Source organism: Heterodontus francisci, chromosome 5 (genome assembly GCF_036365525.1).
Source record: "Heterodontus francisci isolate sHetFra1 chromosome 5, sHetFra1.hap1, whole genome shotgun sequence".
Lineage (NCBI taxonomy): Eukaryota > Metazoa > Chordata > Chondrichthyes > Heterodontiformes > Heterodontidae > Heterodontus > Heterodontus francisci.
The window spans coordinates 55078356-55092743 of NC_090375.1; the positions used below are offsets into that span (position 1 = coordinate 55078356).

The window sequence follows — 14388 nt, forward strand, 5'->3', positions numbered from 1 at the left end:
TTAAACTTGGTCCCCTCATCAAAGTTAGTTATAAACTGTAAGCAGCTGAGGCCCAAGCATTGATCCCTGCGGCATCCCGTTAGTTAAGGCCTGCCAATCTGAAAATGACCTGTTTATTCTTATTTTTCATTTTCTGTCCTCAGGGTAGTGTCCAAAACCCAACCATCTTCAGCTGCTTCATCAATGACCTTCCTTCAATCATAAGGTCAGAAGTGGGGATGTTCGCTGACGAATGCACAGTGTTCAGCACCATTTGTGACTCCTCAGATACTGAAGCAGCCAGTGCAGAAATGCAGCAAGACCTGGACAATAACCAGGCTTGGGCTGAAAAGTGGCAAGTAACATTCTCAGCACACAAGTGCCAGGCAATGACCATCTCCCCTTGACATTCAATGGCATTACAATTGCTGAATCCCCCACTATCAACATCCTGGGGGTTACCATTGACCAGAACCTGAACTGGAATTGCCTTGTAAATACCATGGCTACAAGAGCAGGTCAAAGGCTAGGAATCCTGCAGCGAGTAACTTATCTCCTGACTCCCCAAAGTCTGTCCACCATCTATAAGGCGCAAGTCAGGGGTGTCATGGAATACTCTCCACTTGCCTAGATGAGTGCAGTTCCAACAACACTCAAGAAGCTCAACACCATCCAGGACAAAGCAGCCCGCTTGATTGTTTGTGGATGAAGTGCCATTCACTCCCTCCACCATCGATGCACAGTGGCAGCAGCGTGTACCAACTACAAGATGCACTGCAGATACACACCAAAGCTCCTTAGACAGCACCTTCCAAACCCAGGTCCTCTACCACCTAGAAGGACAAGGGCAGCAGATGCATGGGAACACCACCACCTGCAAGATCCCCTCCAAGACACACACCATCCTGACTTGGAACTACATCACCGTTCCTTCACTGTCGCTGGGTCAAAATCCTGGAACTCCCTTCCTAACAGCGCTATAGGCGTACCTACTAAAGGCCTGCAACCCAACCTGAACCCGAAGGGACCAGACGACATGTGTCGGGTTCGGGTTCGGTCCCTCTTCCGGATCAGGCTTTCGGGCTCGGGTCGGGTTGGTTCGGGCCGAGTCCGGGTCGTGCTTGGGTCGGCCGAGCACACACGGTAAGTGCTCTTGCTGGTAAGTATTAAAAATAAACTTACCTGAACTGGGAGTCCAGGATGAAACTGAGTCTGCGCAGTGAGCAAGTGATGTCACTATGATGTCATCACGCATGCACTGCAGCTTCGCGGAGCTTCCCTGTCGGAAGGTAAGTAAAGGGATGGTCGGGTCAGGCTCGGGTTGGGTTCGGGTCAGGTTCTGGGCAAAATTGGAGGGACTCGTGCCGGGTCGGGTTCAAGTCTGCTGTGGATCAGTCGGGTTCTTTTTCCCGACCTAAGCAGACCTTTAGTATCTACCCCACACGGACTGCAGCAGTTTGAGGCGGCAACTCACCACCACTTTCTCAAGGGCAATTAGGGTTGGGCAATAAATGTTGGCCGAGCCAGCGACGTCCACATCCCATGAATGAATAAAAAGCATCCACTGCTTATCTACCCTGCAAATTATAACCTCAAAAAACTCGATTTGTCAAACACTGTTTCCCTTTCATAAATCGATATTGACTCTGCCTAATCACATTAGAATTCTCAAAGTGCTCTGTTACCACATCCCTAATAATAGATTATAGCATTTTCCCAGTATTCATATCAGACTGACTATACATTCCTGTTTTCTCTCTCTCCCTCCTTTCTTGAATAGTGGGGTTATATTTGCCATCCTCCAAACCATAGGGAATGTTCTAAACTAGAGAATTTTAGAAGATCAAAACCAATGCATCCACTATCTTTGTAGCTACCTTGTAAAATCCTAGGATGCAAGCCATCAGGTCGAGGGGGATTTGTTAAAGTTTAAATCCATTAATTTCTCCAGTACCATTTCTTTAATAATATCCCCAAGTCCCTCATTTCCACTATTTTCAGAATTTTTTTTTGGTCCTACCATGACAGATACAAAGTATTTGCTTAATGTCTGTCATTTCCTTATTGGGAGTAGGGTTCAGGAGGAGGAGGTTGATCTCATGGACAAGGCAATAGAATCTCTTGTTGATTAACAATATTGCGATTGACTGTATATATAAATATTGAGTAATGTAACAAGAATATAAATGTGGTTCTCGTGATGGCTAGGAGTACAGAAAAAGATGGAGTAATAATCCTATCACAAAATAACCATTGCTGTGCATATCGATGTGGAGCAGGAGACTATCAGTTTTGACAGATCTAAATGCTTTCTAATTGACAAGATGAAGAATTTGTTTTTGTGGAACATGGCATCACTCATAGAACATAAAAAGGAAAAGTCGCAATTACATTTGAAAATGCACGCGGAATTGCTTTTTTGGAAAAAAGTTTATACTTAAAAAACTAAAAGAATCACAACCGTAGTGATACCTTTCTATTTCACAGCTGCGGTTTCAGTTTACAATACATTATTTGTAAACAAACTAACGCTGTCAGGGGAAAGACTAAAAGACAGCATTTTAAAACCACACCTGGCGTACCTCCTCCTTCCTGAGTATATAAAAATTGCTGATACATTCTTATAATGTAAATTATGCAGGGATCTGATTATTAATGTCAACCTCAGGAAAATTAGGATGCAATGTAAAATCACACGATTATCGATTTCAGCTCACAAAAGGGCACAAAGAAAACATTCACTCAGAGGAATTAAATAATCCGATCAGAACAATGTTTTTTTTTAAAAGAAATACCCAACACTTAATAAAAGAAAAGGCACGTAAAGACACTTATCAATACGGGGTCTGGGAAGGGAAGCAAGTTAATGATCGAAAACGATAATAAAAACGTAGACTTGTCGCAAAACTATATAGAAGAATGTTTAATTTTTTAAGATACATAATAGTTATTTTAAACTACGATAAATAAGTCTCACTGCAAAAAAAAAGGTTTGGCAGATTCTAGTAATTGGAACATCACTCGAGATTTACTTTAAATTAGAACTAAAATGTATTGTCTTCAATTCATCACAGCAAAGTAACAAATTAGACATCTGACAAATGCAGGTCCTGGTTTCAAAGTTTTAAAAAAATCAAGACATAAAATTGGAAGTAAATAAATGACGTTTTACGGTAAACACATTTTTTAAAAATGACAGATACTAGTTAAAATGAAGACATCAATAATAAAAGAAAAAAGTAATTGATTCTCCCTGCAATGAGATTTTCTGACAGGTGTCGATGCAGAATGAAATCGATGGATTTTTTTAAGTAATGAGAAAGCAAAAAAATAGCATTTAATAAGAAGTAACAACAATAAAGTACATTGTGTAACAGTGAGGTACGAGTGCCCATCCAGTACATTGTCGATAACGCACGGGGCTTGGGCCTAGCTGGCTGCACTCATTCACTCAGAGACAGAAACTAAATTATTCACTATTTCAATAAACACTCCCCTGCATCATTTCAGGGTCAGTAGTTGAGGTAAAGCAATGGTATTAACCGACTCTTTATACGAAGATGTGTCCCTTACCTGACGGCGTTGTATTCCCCCTCCTTTATGATTTTTATAGCTGGAGTAAAGTCCCTGAGTTTCAGCTGAGCCGCCAGTCCAACACGTCTCCCCAGTAACACGCGGGACCCCGCCGCACACTCGCTCGCGAACACTGAGTTATACCCGCCCACCTCCGCCGCCGTGCGCTCCCGCTCGTCCAGTTAACCCCGCCCACCTCTGCCGCCACCGCGCGCTCCCGCACGTCGAGTTAACCCCGCCCGTCGAGTTAACCCCGCCCGCACGTCGAGTTAATCCCGCCCACCTCTGCCGCCACCGCGCGCTCCCGCACGTCGAGTTAACCCCGCCCACCTCCGCGCGCTCCCGCACGCCGAGTTAACCCTGCACGTCGAGTTAGACCTGCACACCCGCCCGCACGCACATACCTACGTCGAGTTAATCCCGCCCACTTCTGTACGGAGTGCTCATGGGATGTGCGCATTGATAGTAAGGCCAACAGTTGTTTTCCACTCTGCATTGTCATTGAGAAGGTGGTGATGATGAGGTGCCTTCTTGAACTATTGCAGTCCATCTGGTGCGGGTATGCTCACATTGTTAGGAAGGGAGTTCCAGGATTTTGACCCAGTAACAGTGGAGGAACAGTGATATATTTCCAAGTCAGGATGGTGTGTGACTTAGAAGGGAACACAGCTGGTGGCATTCCCGCAGGTCTGCTGCCCTTGTCCTTCTAGGTGGAAGAGGTCACGGGTTAGGAAGGTACTATGGAAGGAGGCATGGAGAGTTGCTGCAGTGCATCTTGGCTATAAAATCATAGAATGTTTATGACACAGAAAGAGGCCACTTGGCCCATCGTATCTGCACCAGCCAAAAAAAGAGCTACCCAGTCTAATACCATCTTGCAGCATTTGGTCTGTAGCCCTGCAGGTTACAGCACTTAAGGTGCATAGCCAGACACCTTTTAAAGGAGCTGAGAGTTTCTGCCGATACTATCCTTTCAGGCAGAGAGTTCCAGATCCCCATCAGCCTCTGGGAGAAAAACATTTTTCATTACCCCTCTAACACTGTGCATTGGTGGTGTAGGGAGTGAATGTTAAAGGTGGATGCCGATCAAGTGGGCTGCTTTGACTTGGGTGGTGTCAAGCTTCCTGTGTTGTGGCCACACTCATCCAGTCAAGGAGAGTATTCCATCACACTCCTGACTTGTGGCTTATAGATGGTGGACAGGCGTTGGGGAGCTCGGAGGTAGGTGACTCGCCACAAAACTCCCTGCCTCTGACCTGCTTTTGTAGCCACAGTATTTATATGGCTGCTCGTGTTCAGTTTCTGGTCAATAGTAACTCCCAGGATGTTTACAGTAGAGGATGCAGCAATGGTAATGCATTAAATATCAAGGTTAGGTGGTGGGATTCCCTGTTGTTGGAGATATAAGATTTATAAGATGATCAGGGGAATAGATAGGGTAGACAGTCAGAAACTTTTTCCCCGGGTGGAGCAAAGCGTTACAAGGGGTCATAAATTTAAGGTGAAGGGTGGGAGATATAAGGGGGATGTCAGGGGAAGGTTCTTTACCCAGAGAGTGGTCGAGGCATGGAATGCCTTGCCCGGGGAAGTTGTTGAGTCAGAAACTTTAGGGACTTTCAAAAGGCTTTTGGATAGGTATATGGATAAAGGAGAATGATGGGGTATAGATTAAATTGTCCTTGACAGAGGACAAAGGATCGGCACAACATTGTGGGCCGAAGGGCCTGTTCTGTGCTGTATGTTCTATGTTCTATAGTCATTGCCTGGTACTTAACTGGCAAGTAACATTTGTGCCACACATCAGCCCAAATCTGAACAGTGTCGAGGTCTTGCTGCACAGGGACTCGAACTGCTTCAGGCATCTCAGTCATCAGAAAACAACCCCACTTCTAACCTTATTTTGCAAGGAAGGTCATTGATGAAGCAGCTGAAGCTGGTTGAGCCTGGAACAGTGCCCCATACTTTCTGCTCATTTCACTTTTTGCATAGTGTTCACTTAATTGTTGTTTTTAAATGGTTGGGTTATGTCTTATCTGTTATAAAAGGGTGAAGAGGGAAAACAAAATTGGCATAGAGCACCCAGACAGAAATAAAGCAGCACCTTGAACAGAGAAAAACACATCCCAAGGCACTTCACAGAATAGTACAGCACAGGAGACTATTCAGCTCATCGTGTCTATGTCAGCTCCTTCGAAGAACAGTCCAGTGAGCCCACTCTCTATGCAGTACTAAAGCAGCACTGCACTGTCAGAGGTGCCATCTTTCGGATGATACATAAAAGATCCCATAGCGCTATTTCAAAGAAGACCAGGTCAATTCTCCCTCATATCCTGGCCAATGTTTACTTCTCAAACAACACCATAAAAACAGATTATCTGGTCATTTATCTATTGCTATTTGTGGGACCTTACTGTGTGCAAACTGGCTGCCACACTTGGTACATTACAGCAGTAACTACTCATCAAAAGTAGTTCTTTGCCTAGGAAGGTGACCAAAAGCTTGGAGAATGAGGTGAGCTATAAAGGAGGTAGAGAAGCAGTGTGATTAAGGAAGGGAATTTCATAAAGATGTCAATGGTGTGATGAATGGAGAGAGGTTATCCAAGTTGGCGGGACTGCCCAGATTTGGCTCTACTCTTAACTATCCCAATCAAAGCCAGAGTATCTCTACCACTGGCTTCTTTTTAACCCTCTCGTCATCAGCTCCAGGGTCCCCAAAGATCGTTCCTTGGTTCAATCCTTTTCATCAACCTACTGCGCACATTGGGGTTTGATTGTATATGTCAGTGACTGTGCAGCTCTAACCCTTCCTCAGTCCTTGTCCAACCTACCACTGCTGGCATATGCTTCAGCCAAGAGCAGACTATTCACAATCTTCATATTCCTCATTTAACTACCTTTCCTTGAAGGGAGAAAAAAAATCAGCAACTCCGAGTGGAAGACACGCATGGAGACTGGCAGGTACAACCAGATCAGGGTCAGTTTGCTGTGACATTCCCTCTTATGAACAGTCTGCTGCTATGCACCGTCATGGCTCACTAACAAATAATGGCTCCCTGGGTGAGATCACAAAGGATCAGTACATTCATGGAGCTGAAACTAAATAATAAATTTGATTGCAGTGAAGACGAATTGCATGTCAATCTCTTCCAGATCCCATAATGCACAGGACAACATAGTGCTGAGACCAGAAAAGCCCCAGTTCAACTCCTGATCAGTGTTCACTTAATTTAATTGTGCTCTGCAATTTATCTTTAAGGTGGGGTGAGATTGGGGGGAGGGCAGTGAGAAATCAAGAGCTTCTCTGCTTGTTTTTAATTGTTCATGGGACATGAGCATCATTGGCCAGGCCAACATTTGTTGTCCAGCCTGAATTGCCCTCGAGATGATGTTGAGCCACCTTCTTGAACCATTACAGTTTGTGGTGTAGTTACACCCATAGTGCTGTTGGAAAGGGAGTTCCAGGGCTTTGATCCAGCAACAGAAAATGAACAGTGATATATTTCCAAGTCAGGGTGGTGTGTGGCTGGGAGGGGAGCTTGCAGATGGTGGGGTTCCCATGGTCTGCTCCGCTCGTCCTTCTAAGTGGTAGAGACCACAGGTTTAGAAGGTGCTGTCGAAGGAGGCTTGACAAGTTGCTGCAGTGCATCTTGTAGATGGTACAATTGCTGTTTAAGGTACCAATCAAGTGAGCTGCTTTGTCCTGGAAGATGTCAAGCCTTGAGAGGCAAGTAGAGCGTATTCCATCAAACTCCTGATTGTGCCTTGTCGATAGTGGACAGGCTTTGGGGAGTTCATTACAGAATTTCCAGCTTCTGTCCTGCTTCATATTAAGTTTCGAATAAATGCTAATTCCTAGTCAGTTAATGGTGTGGGACAAGAGTGGTAATGCTGTTGATTATCAAGGGGAGATGGTTAGATTCTTGTTGGAGATGGTCAGAGTCATGAACGTTACTTGCCACTCAACAGCCCAAGCGTGAATACTATCTAGGTCTTGCTGCATGCAAGCACAGACTGCTTCAGTATCTGGAGGAGTTCAAATGGAACTGAACACTGCAATCATCAGTGAACATCCCCCCCGCTTCTAACCTGACTAATGAAGCAACTGAAAATGGTTGGGCCTAGGAAATTACCCTGAGGAACTCCTGCAGCCAAGTCCTGGGGCTGAAATGATTGGCCTTCAACGACAAAGTATCTTCCTTTGTGCTAGGTATGTTATGTAGCAACTCCATTAGAAACTGGGCATATGGATTAGGCGGTCATGATTCATCCATCTTGATTAGTCTACCCCTAAACTCTCTCAGAATGGACTACTGCACTTATGGCATTTTATGCAGTATTAGTTACTACATTGGACAGAAGGAAATTGGAAGACATATTTCTTCAAATAACTGTAAGGGCCCTGTGAAGTGTTTTGAGACAGTGTTAAAAATCACTCAGAACATGGGAAAACACTCTGCTACAGTGGATATTGTGATGCAAAGGTGGGTAATAAAATAAATTAATTTTCTCCCACAGGGTAAGGTTAATACAACGCTTGAATGCAAGGCACCTAAAGCAATAGATCAAAAAGAGTCAGAAGTATAGAACCAGGTCAGAGATTAGATTAAAACACAGCCACCCAAGAGTAATGAGGAAATAACTAACTATCTGCCTAACCCTCCCCCTCCCACATCTGTTTTTGACTTTGGATCTCAAATATATTTAGAGAAGCCATCACAAAAATCTTGAACAGATGGAACAGAATGGTATGAAAAAATTGTCAAAATAAAAAGCACATTTAAGACAGATTTCAAAGTTCTGCACCCACAACAATCAGCACATGGGAATAAGGTTCCATGTAGGCTAAAAGCAAAAATAATAGAATTTAAGAGTGAAACGGAGTGTGACAGAAACCAAACCTGCCAGATGGAAACATTAATTTAGTCATATGGAACACTACTTGAACTTTTTCTTTACTGGACATTGCGCAGAACTTGTTTAAAAAACTGAGTAGCTGAAAACATGGTCGCACATTTGCATTCTGACAGACAGTTGAATAGAAAGACAATGGAAGTGCTCACTGATTCAATTAACAAGATTGGTCTGGGCAACTGTGATGATCCACATCTCTCCAGCAAAGTCCCAGGGACCCACAGTAGCAGCTTCAGCCTCAACACAGAGCACCTCTTCAGCCTTCTGTACCAGTGTAACAAGTTGGAAATTGTGCACTGGGCCCCACCGAGAACTCAGACTTCAGCTTTTATCAAGGACATTTCCACCCAACAACTGAATTTCCTTTATTACAAACTGTACTTCAACACCACCTCCACCCCCCACCCCCTCTGCAGCAATTTGCGTGTGTTTCTCTTGTATGCATTCTAGCATGGTTGCTTCGCGTATTTTAGTAATTTTAACCAAATTAGAGCGATAAGGCTAATAAAGTTACATCTTTCTTGTTTAAACCTCAGAAAACCTGTCTGATTGGTTCATTTGCAATTACAATTAGAGTTCAGCGAGCAAAGGGCTCACTGAGGGTGGGTAAGCCAAAATCACTTTTAAAAGATAAACCTGGTTATGGCCAAATCGAGAAAGGGGCAAGAGGGGAGCCTGAGACCCTTTCCTAACCCCGTCATAACAGTGAGAAACTAGGAACAGTGGAGAAGCAGAGATTTAGGTGACCATGTGAATCACTAAGAACTAGTGGACAGGTACAAAAAAAATCTAAAAGGCAACAGGGATGTTGGCCTTAATCTCAAGGGGGCTGCAACATAAAGGGGAAGTAGTTATGCTTCAGTTGTATAAAGCCTTAATGTAACCCCATGTGGAGTTCCGGGTATTGCATCTCAGGATCAAAACAGCCTTGGAGGGGCTATAGCACAGGGTCACCAGAATGTACTGCAACTCAAGATTTAAATTGAGGACACGTTGCATAAACTTGGTTTGTATTACCTTGAATATTAAAGATAGAAGAGGGGTGATCTAATTGGCGTGATTATGATGAGCGATTCAATTGTTTTTCTGTCTACTCTATTACCTCTGGTAGGAAATCCAGAGGAAAGTGGGGTGGGGTGAAATAAACTTTAAACTGTTAAACCATTTAGGAGTGCATCTGGAAAATACTTCTTCACATATAGGTAGTGGAAATTTGGAATGCTATTCCCAAACATAGTTGTTGGGTCAATTGAAATTTTTAAGACTGAGATAGTAAGATTGCTAGGCAAAGATATGAAGGGATATGGTGGAATGGGTAAATGGAGTTGAGGTACAGATCAGTCTTGCTCTAATTAAATGGCAGAACAGGCTAGAACAGCCAAATAGCCTACTCCTGTACCTATGAAATTCTGATTTGGATCATGCCAAATTCAACTACTCCCTGCTACCTCCTCCACCACTCCAAACAATGGTTGAATTTTAATGAACTTGGATGATTTTCCTCATCTTTATCCATCAGGTGAGCAATGATTTCAAAAGAACACTTCTCAGATAAATCTCATACGTCTGATAAACGACAGAACTGCAATGGTTGACTTTTAGCAGTCTCTGAAGTGTATCAAACCACTGCATGAAGCGGTTCAAGGTGGTCATCACAATAACATACTTCCTACATGAAAATCTAATCAATTATTATATTCATACCTTACACAGAGGAAAATACTTTGATTGAGGAGAAATTGGGTTATAGAAAACCATCTCTTCTGGCTGAGCTTTTCATCACCTGTCCAATGGCCCAGATTTTCCCCATATCAGCAGTTTGCACGACAAATGCCACAAGTTAAACCATGTGCATCCGATCCTCCAGTGGCAGATCAATGCAAAATTTTACTCGATAAATAATCTGAATACTCCAGAGAAGATAGAGACGGATCAGAAGTTGTGCAAAGAACAGTACAGCACAGGAACAGGCCATTCGGCCCTCCAAGCCGGCGCCGATCTTGATGCCTGCCTAAATTAAAACCTTCTGCACTTCTGGGGACCATATCCCTCTATTCCCATCCTATTCATGTATTTGTCAAGATGCCTCTTAAACGTCGCTATCTTAGCTGCTTTCATCACCTCCCCCGGCAGCAAATTCCAGACACTCACCACTCTGTGTAAAGAACTTGCCTCGCACATCCCCTCTAAACTTTGCCCCTCTCACCTTAAACCTATGTCCCCTAGTAACTGACTCTTCCACCCTGGGAAAAAGCTTCTGACTATCTACTCTGTCCATGCCGCTCATAACTTTGTAAACCTCTATCATGTCGCCCCTCCACCGTTCCATTGAAAACAATCCTCCAGACCAGGCAACATCCTGGTAAACCTCTTCTGTACCCTCTCCAAAGCCTCCACGTCCTTCTGGTAGTGTGGCTACCAGAATTGCACGTGATATTCTAAGTGTGGCCTAACTAAAGTTCTGTACAGCTGCAGCATGACTGGCCAATTTTTATACTCTATGCTCTGACTGATGAAGGCAAGCATGCCGTATGCCTTCTTGACTACCTTATCCACCTGCGTTGCCACTTTCAGTGACCTGTGGACCTGTACGCCCAGATCTCTCTGCCTGTCAACACTCCTAAGGGTTCTGCCATTTACTGTATACTTCCCACCTGCATTAGATCTTCCAAAATGCATTACCTCACATCGTGACATAGTCACATAGGATGATGAATAACTGCCACCTTCAGTTTTTTTATGAAACATCAAATCCAAATAAACGGAGTGCAGAATTGTATCAGACCATAATCTAGATTTACTCAAAGTTCAAGAAATTTATCACTCAAAAACGATTGTAATTTTAATTAAGCTACTTTATTTTTTGCAATTATAGAACAAAATGTAAAAGTTGCAATGTTACTTGTTAGTGCTACATTCCACCTATTTGGTCGTCTTTTCATTGAGTAATTGCATGTTTCATTTGAATTGTAAAGAAAATTGAGATTTCAAATGACCTAAAAAAAAAGTAAGCTTATACATAACAGCCATTAAAATGTTCTCTGAAGGTAGTTTTAGCTGTACTCTAAAAGGGTTGCTAAATATACACCAGTTGGTGATAATGAAGCTCTAGTGGTTTATGGAAGTTTTTTTCTCAAAATCAGGAACACAACCTGGTTTCTTGAGCTTTAGGTATTCTGTTGAAACATGTTTCTTGGCTCTGCCAATGCTTCAGAAACCATTGTTATCTGAACAAAGGAAAAATTTGTTCATTCAAAATAATTTACCATATCATATCATTCTTATTGATCAGAATTTCAACTGGAAAACATTGCTGCTAAACGGAGTTATGTGGATACGAGTCAACAAATGGAAATACTGCAGTCACAAGATGCAAAAACAGAAGTATTAAACTTTTGTCTAGGTAATGTACTGTAAAATCTGGTCAGGAAGTTGGGTCCTTCTGGATGATTGTATGCCTTACAAAGATGTGACATATGCACCTGAATACAATTTATATACCCTTTTGAAACTAAATTATCTAATATACATACGAACCAAAGGACTCCAAAGTACCCCCATTTGTTGCTTGAAGTCCAGGCACCTCATACTGGTTCCCACATCATAACCAGTTAAAACCTTTTAAAATGCACATGGATAAGAGTCATTTGCATGCATGTCAATGAAACGATTCCAAAAGAATTCCCTAGAGCACAGCAGATGAGGTTCCTCTGGCAAAAAAGGTAACATTTTTGTCTTGTATCTTGTACTGGAAGATTTTGGTGACATTCTTTTCAGACTTTACAGGCGAAGGGGAACGGCAAGCCATTTTCAGCTACACACGAGAGTTTAAAAAAAAAGACATTTTTAAAGGATTGGTAGTAAGAATTCAAGAAGCACGTGCTTATGTTCACAGATTTCCTGGGTGCAAAACTGCCAGAATCCAAGGGCCCATTTACACGTTAGCTTTGGTGAAAAGTAATTTACAGTCCACCAATTCTAAACTTACAGGATCAATCTGAAGTCAGGGTCTGCACCAACTCTGAAGGGAAGTGGAGTGAGAGTCCCATGGGGTCTCCCATCAATTGGATTTGACACCAGATGTAGGATAAATCCAGTGTCATGCTTTCTTTACAAACTAGTCTAAGCATATTAATGGATCTCCTGGTTATTTCTTAATACTAACTTAATGGTATTGAAATGTTTATTATCTGCATCTTCACTTTCCATCGTAAATGACTGCAGAACATACCAATTAGGAGCAGGAGTAGGCCACTCGGCCCTTCGAGCCTGCTCCGCCATTCAATAAGTTCATGGCTGAATTGATTACTACACAATTCCAACTACCCCCAATAACCTTCCACCCCCTTCCTTATGAAGAATCTATCAACCTCTGCCTTAAAAATATTCAAAGACTCTGCTTCCACCACCTTTTGAGGAAGAGAATTCCAAAGACACTCAACCCTTTCTGTGGCCGCAAACGAGGCTCCAGGATGGTATGCTGCCTCCCTGGTGCTAGGGTCAAGGATGTCTTGGAACGGCTGCAGGACACTCTGAAAGGGGAGGGTGAACAGCCAGAGGTTGTGGTCCATATTGGTACTAACGACATAGGCAGGAAGAGAGAGGAGATCCTGCAAAGTGAATACAGGGAGTTAGGCAGAAGGTTAAAAGGCAGGACCTCGAAGGAAGTAATCTCAGGATTACTCCCTGTGCCACGTGCTAGTGAGGGTAGGAATAGGAGGATAAGGCAAATGAATGCGTGGCTCAACAGCTGGTATAGGCAGGAGGGATTCAGCTATTTGGATCATTGGGATCTCTTCTGGTGCAGAGGTGACATGTACAAGAGGGACGGGTTGCATCTGAACTGGAGGGGGAGGTTTGCTAGTACTACTCGGGAGGGTTTAAACTAGTCTGGCAGGGGGGGGTAGGACCCAAAGTAGTAGTCTCGCCGATGAGATAGTTGAGGCAAACGTAGAGGTTAAAGCAAGTCCAGTAGGCAGGCCGGGCAGGGATAGGACAGGGAGCTTGCAAGGTCTGGTAGGCTAAACTGCAGTTACTTTAATACAAGAAGCCTTACAGGTAAGGCAGATGAACTCAGAGCAAGTATCGGTACATGGGATTGTGATATTATTGCTATTACGGAAACGTGGTTGAGGGATGGGCAGGACTGGCAGCTCAATGTTTCGGGGTACCGATGCTTCCGACGTGACAGAGGTGGAGGTAAGAGAGGAGGGGGAGTTGCACTATTGATTAGGGAGGACATCATGGCAGTACTTGAGAGGATATCCCGGGGGGAACCTCCAGCAAGGCCATATGGGTAGAACTTAGAAATAAGAAAGGGGTGATCACTTTGATGGGATTATACTATAGGCCCCCCAATAGTCAGAGGAAAGGGGAGGAGCATATATGTTGGGAAATCACATATAGGTGTAGGAATTATAGGGTTGTAATAGTAGGTGATTTTAACTTCCCTAATATTGACTGGACTGCCTTAGTGCCAAGGGATCAGATGGGTAAGAATTTGTTCCGAAGGGTCACTGACCCGAAACGTTAACTCTGCTTCTCTTTCCACAGATGCTGCCAGACCTGCTGAGTGGTTCCAGCATTTCTTGTTCTTATTTAAGAATTTGTTAAGTGTGTCCAGGATAGTTTTCTGAAGCAGATTGCGGATGGCACTACTAGAGAAGAGGCTACACTCGACCTCCTCTTAGCAAATAAGGCTGGCCAAGTGGTTGATGTGTCAGTGGGGGAGCACATTGGGACCAGTGACCATAACTATTAGCTTCAAAATAATTATGGAAAAGGATAGCACTAGTCCTCAAGCTGAAGCCCTAAATTGGGGGAAAGCTAATTTCGATGGCATCAGACAGGAACTCTCAAAAGTTGGATGGGAGAGGCTGTTTACAGGAAAAGGAATGTCTGGCAAGCGGGAGGCTTTTAAAAG

The 14388-nt window shown here is 43.4% G+C and overlaps 2 protein-coding genes across 5 annotated transcripts in view; both read right to left on the reverse strand.

Annotated features, from left to right (window-relative positions):
• Nucleotides 1-3641, reverse strand: part of scap (SREBF chaperone) — a 306453-nt gene extending 302812 nt beyond the window's left edge. The window contains exon 1 of one of the 2 annotated variants that reach the window (XM_068031444.1): nucleotides 3553-3641. The gene's annotated coding sequence lies outside the window, so the exon portion shown is untranslated. The remainder of the gene's footprint in view (nucleotides 1-3552) is intronic. The other variant, XM_068031446.1, reaches the window with a different exon arrangement.
• A 7658-nt stretch (nucleotides 3642-11299) lies between these two features.
• elp6 (elongator acetyltransferase complex subunit 6) overlaps nucleotides 11300-14388 on the reverse strand; it is a 47263-nt gene continuing 44174 nt past the window's right edge. For all 3 annotated transcript variants that reach the window (XM_068031452.1, XM_068031451.1, XM_068031453.1), the window contains one exon: nucleotides 11300-12279. In XM_068031452.1, coding sequence (XP_067887553.1) covers nucleotides 12151-12279 — 129 coding nt within the window. In that variant the 3' untranslated portion in view covers nucleotides 11300-12150. The remainder of the gene's footprint in view (nucleotides 12280-14388) is intronic.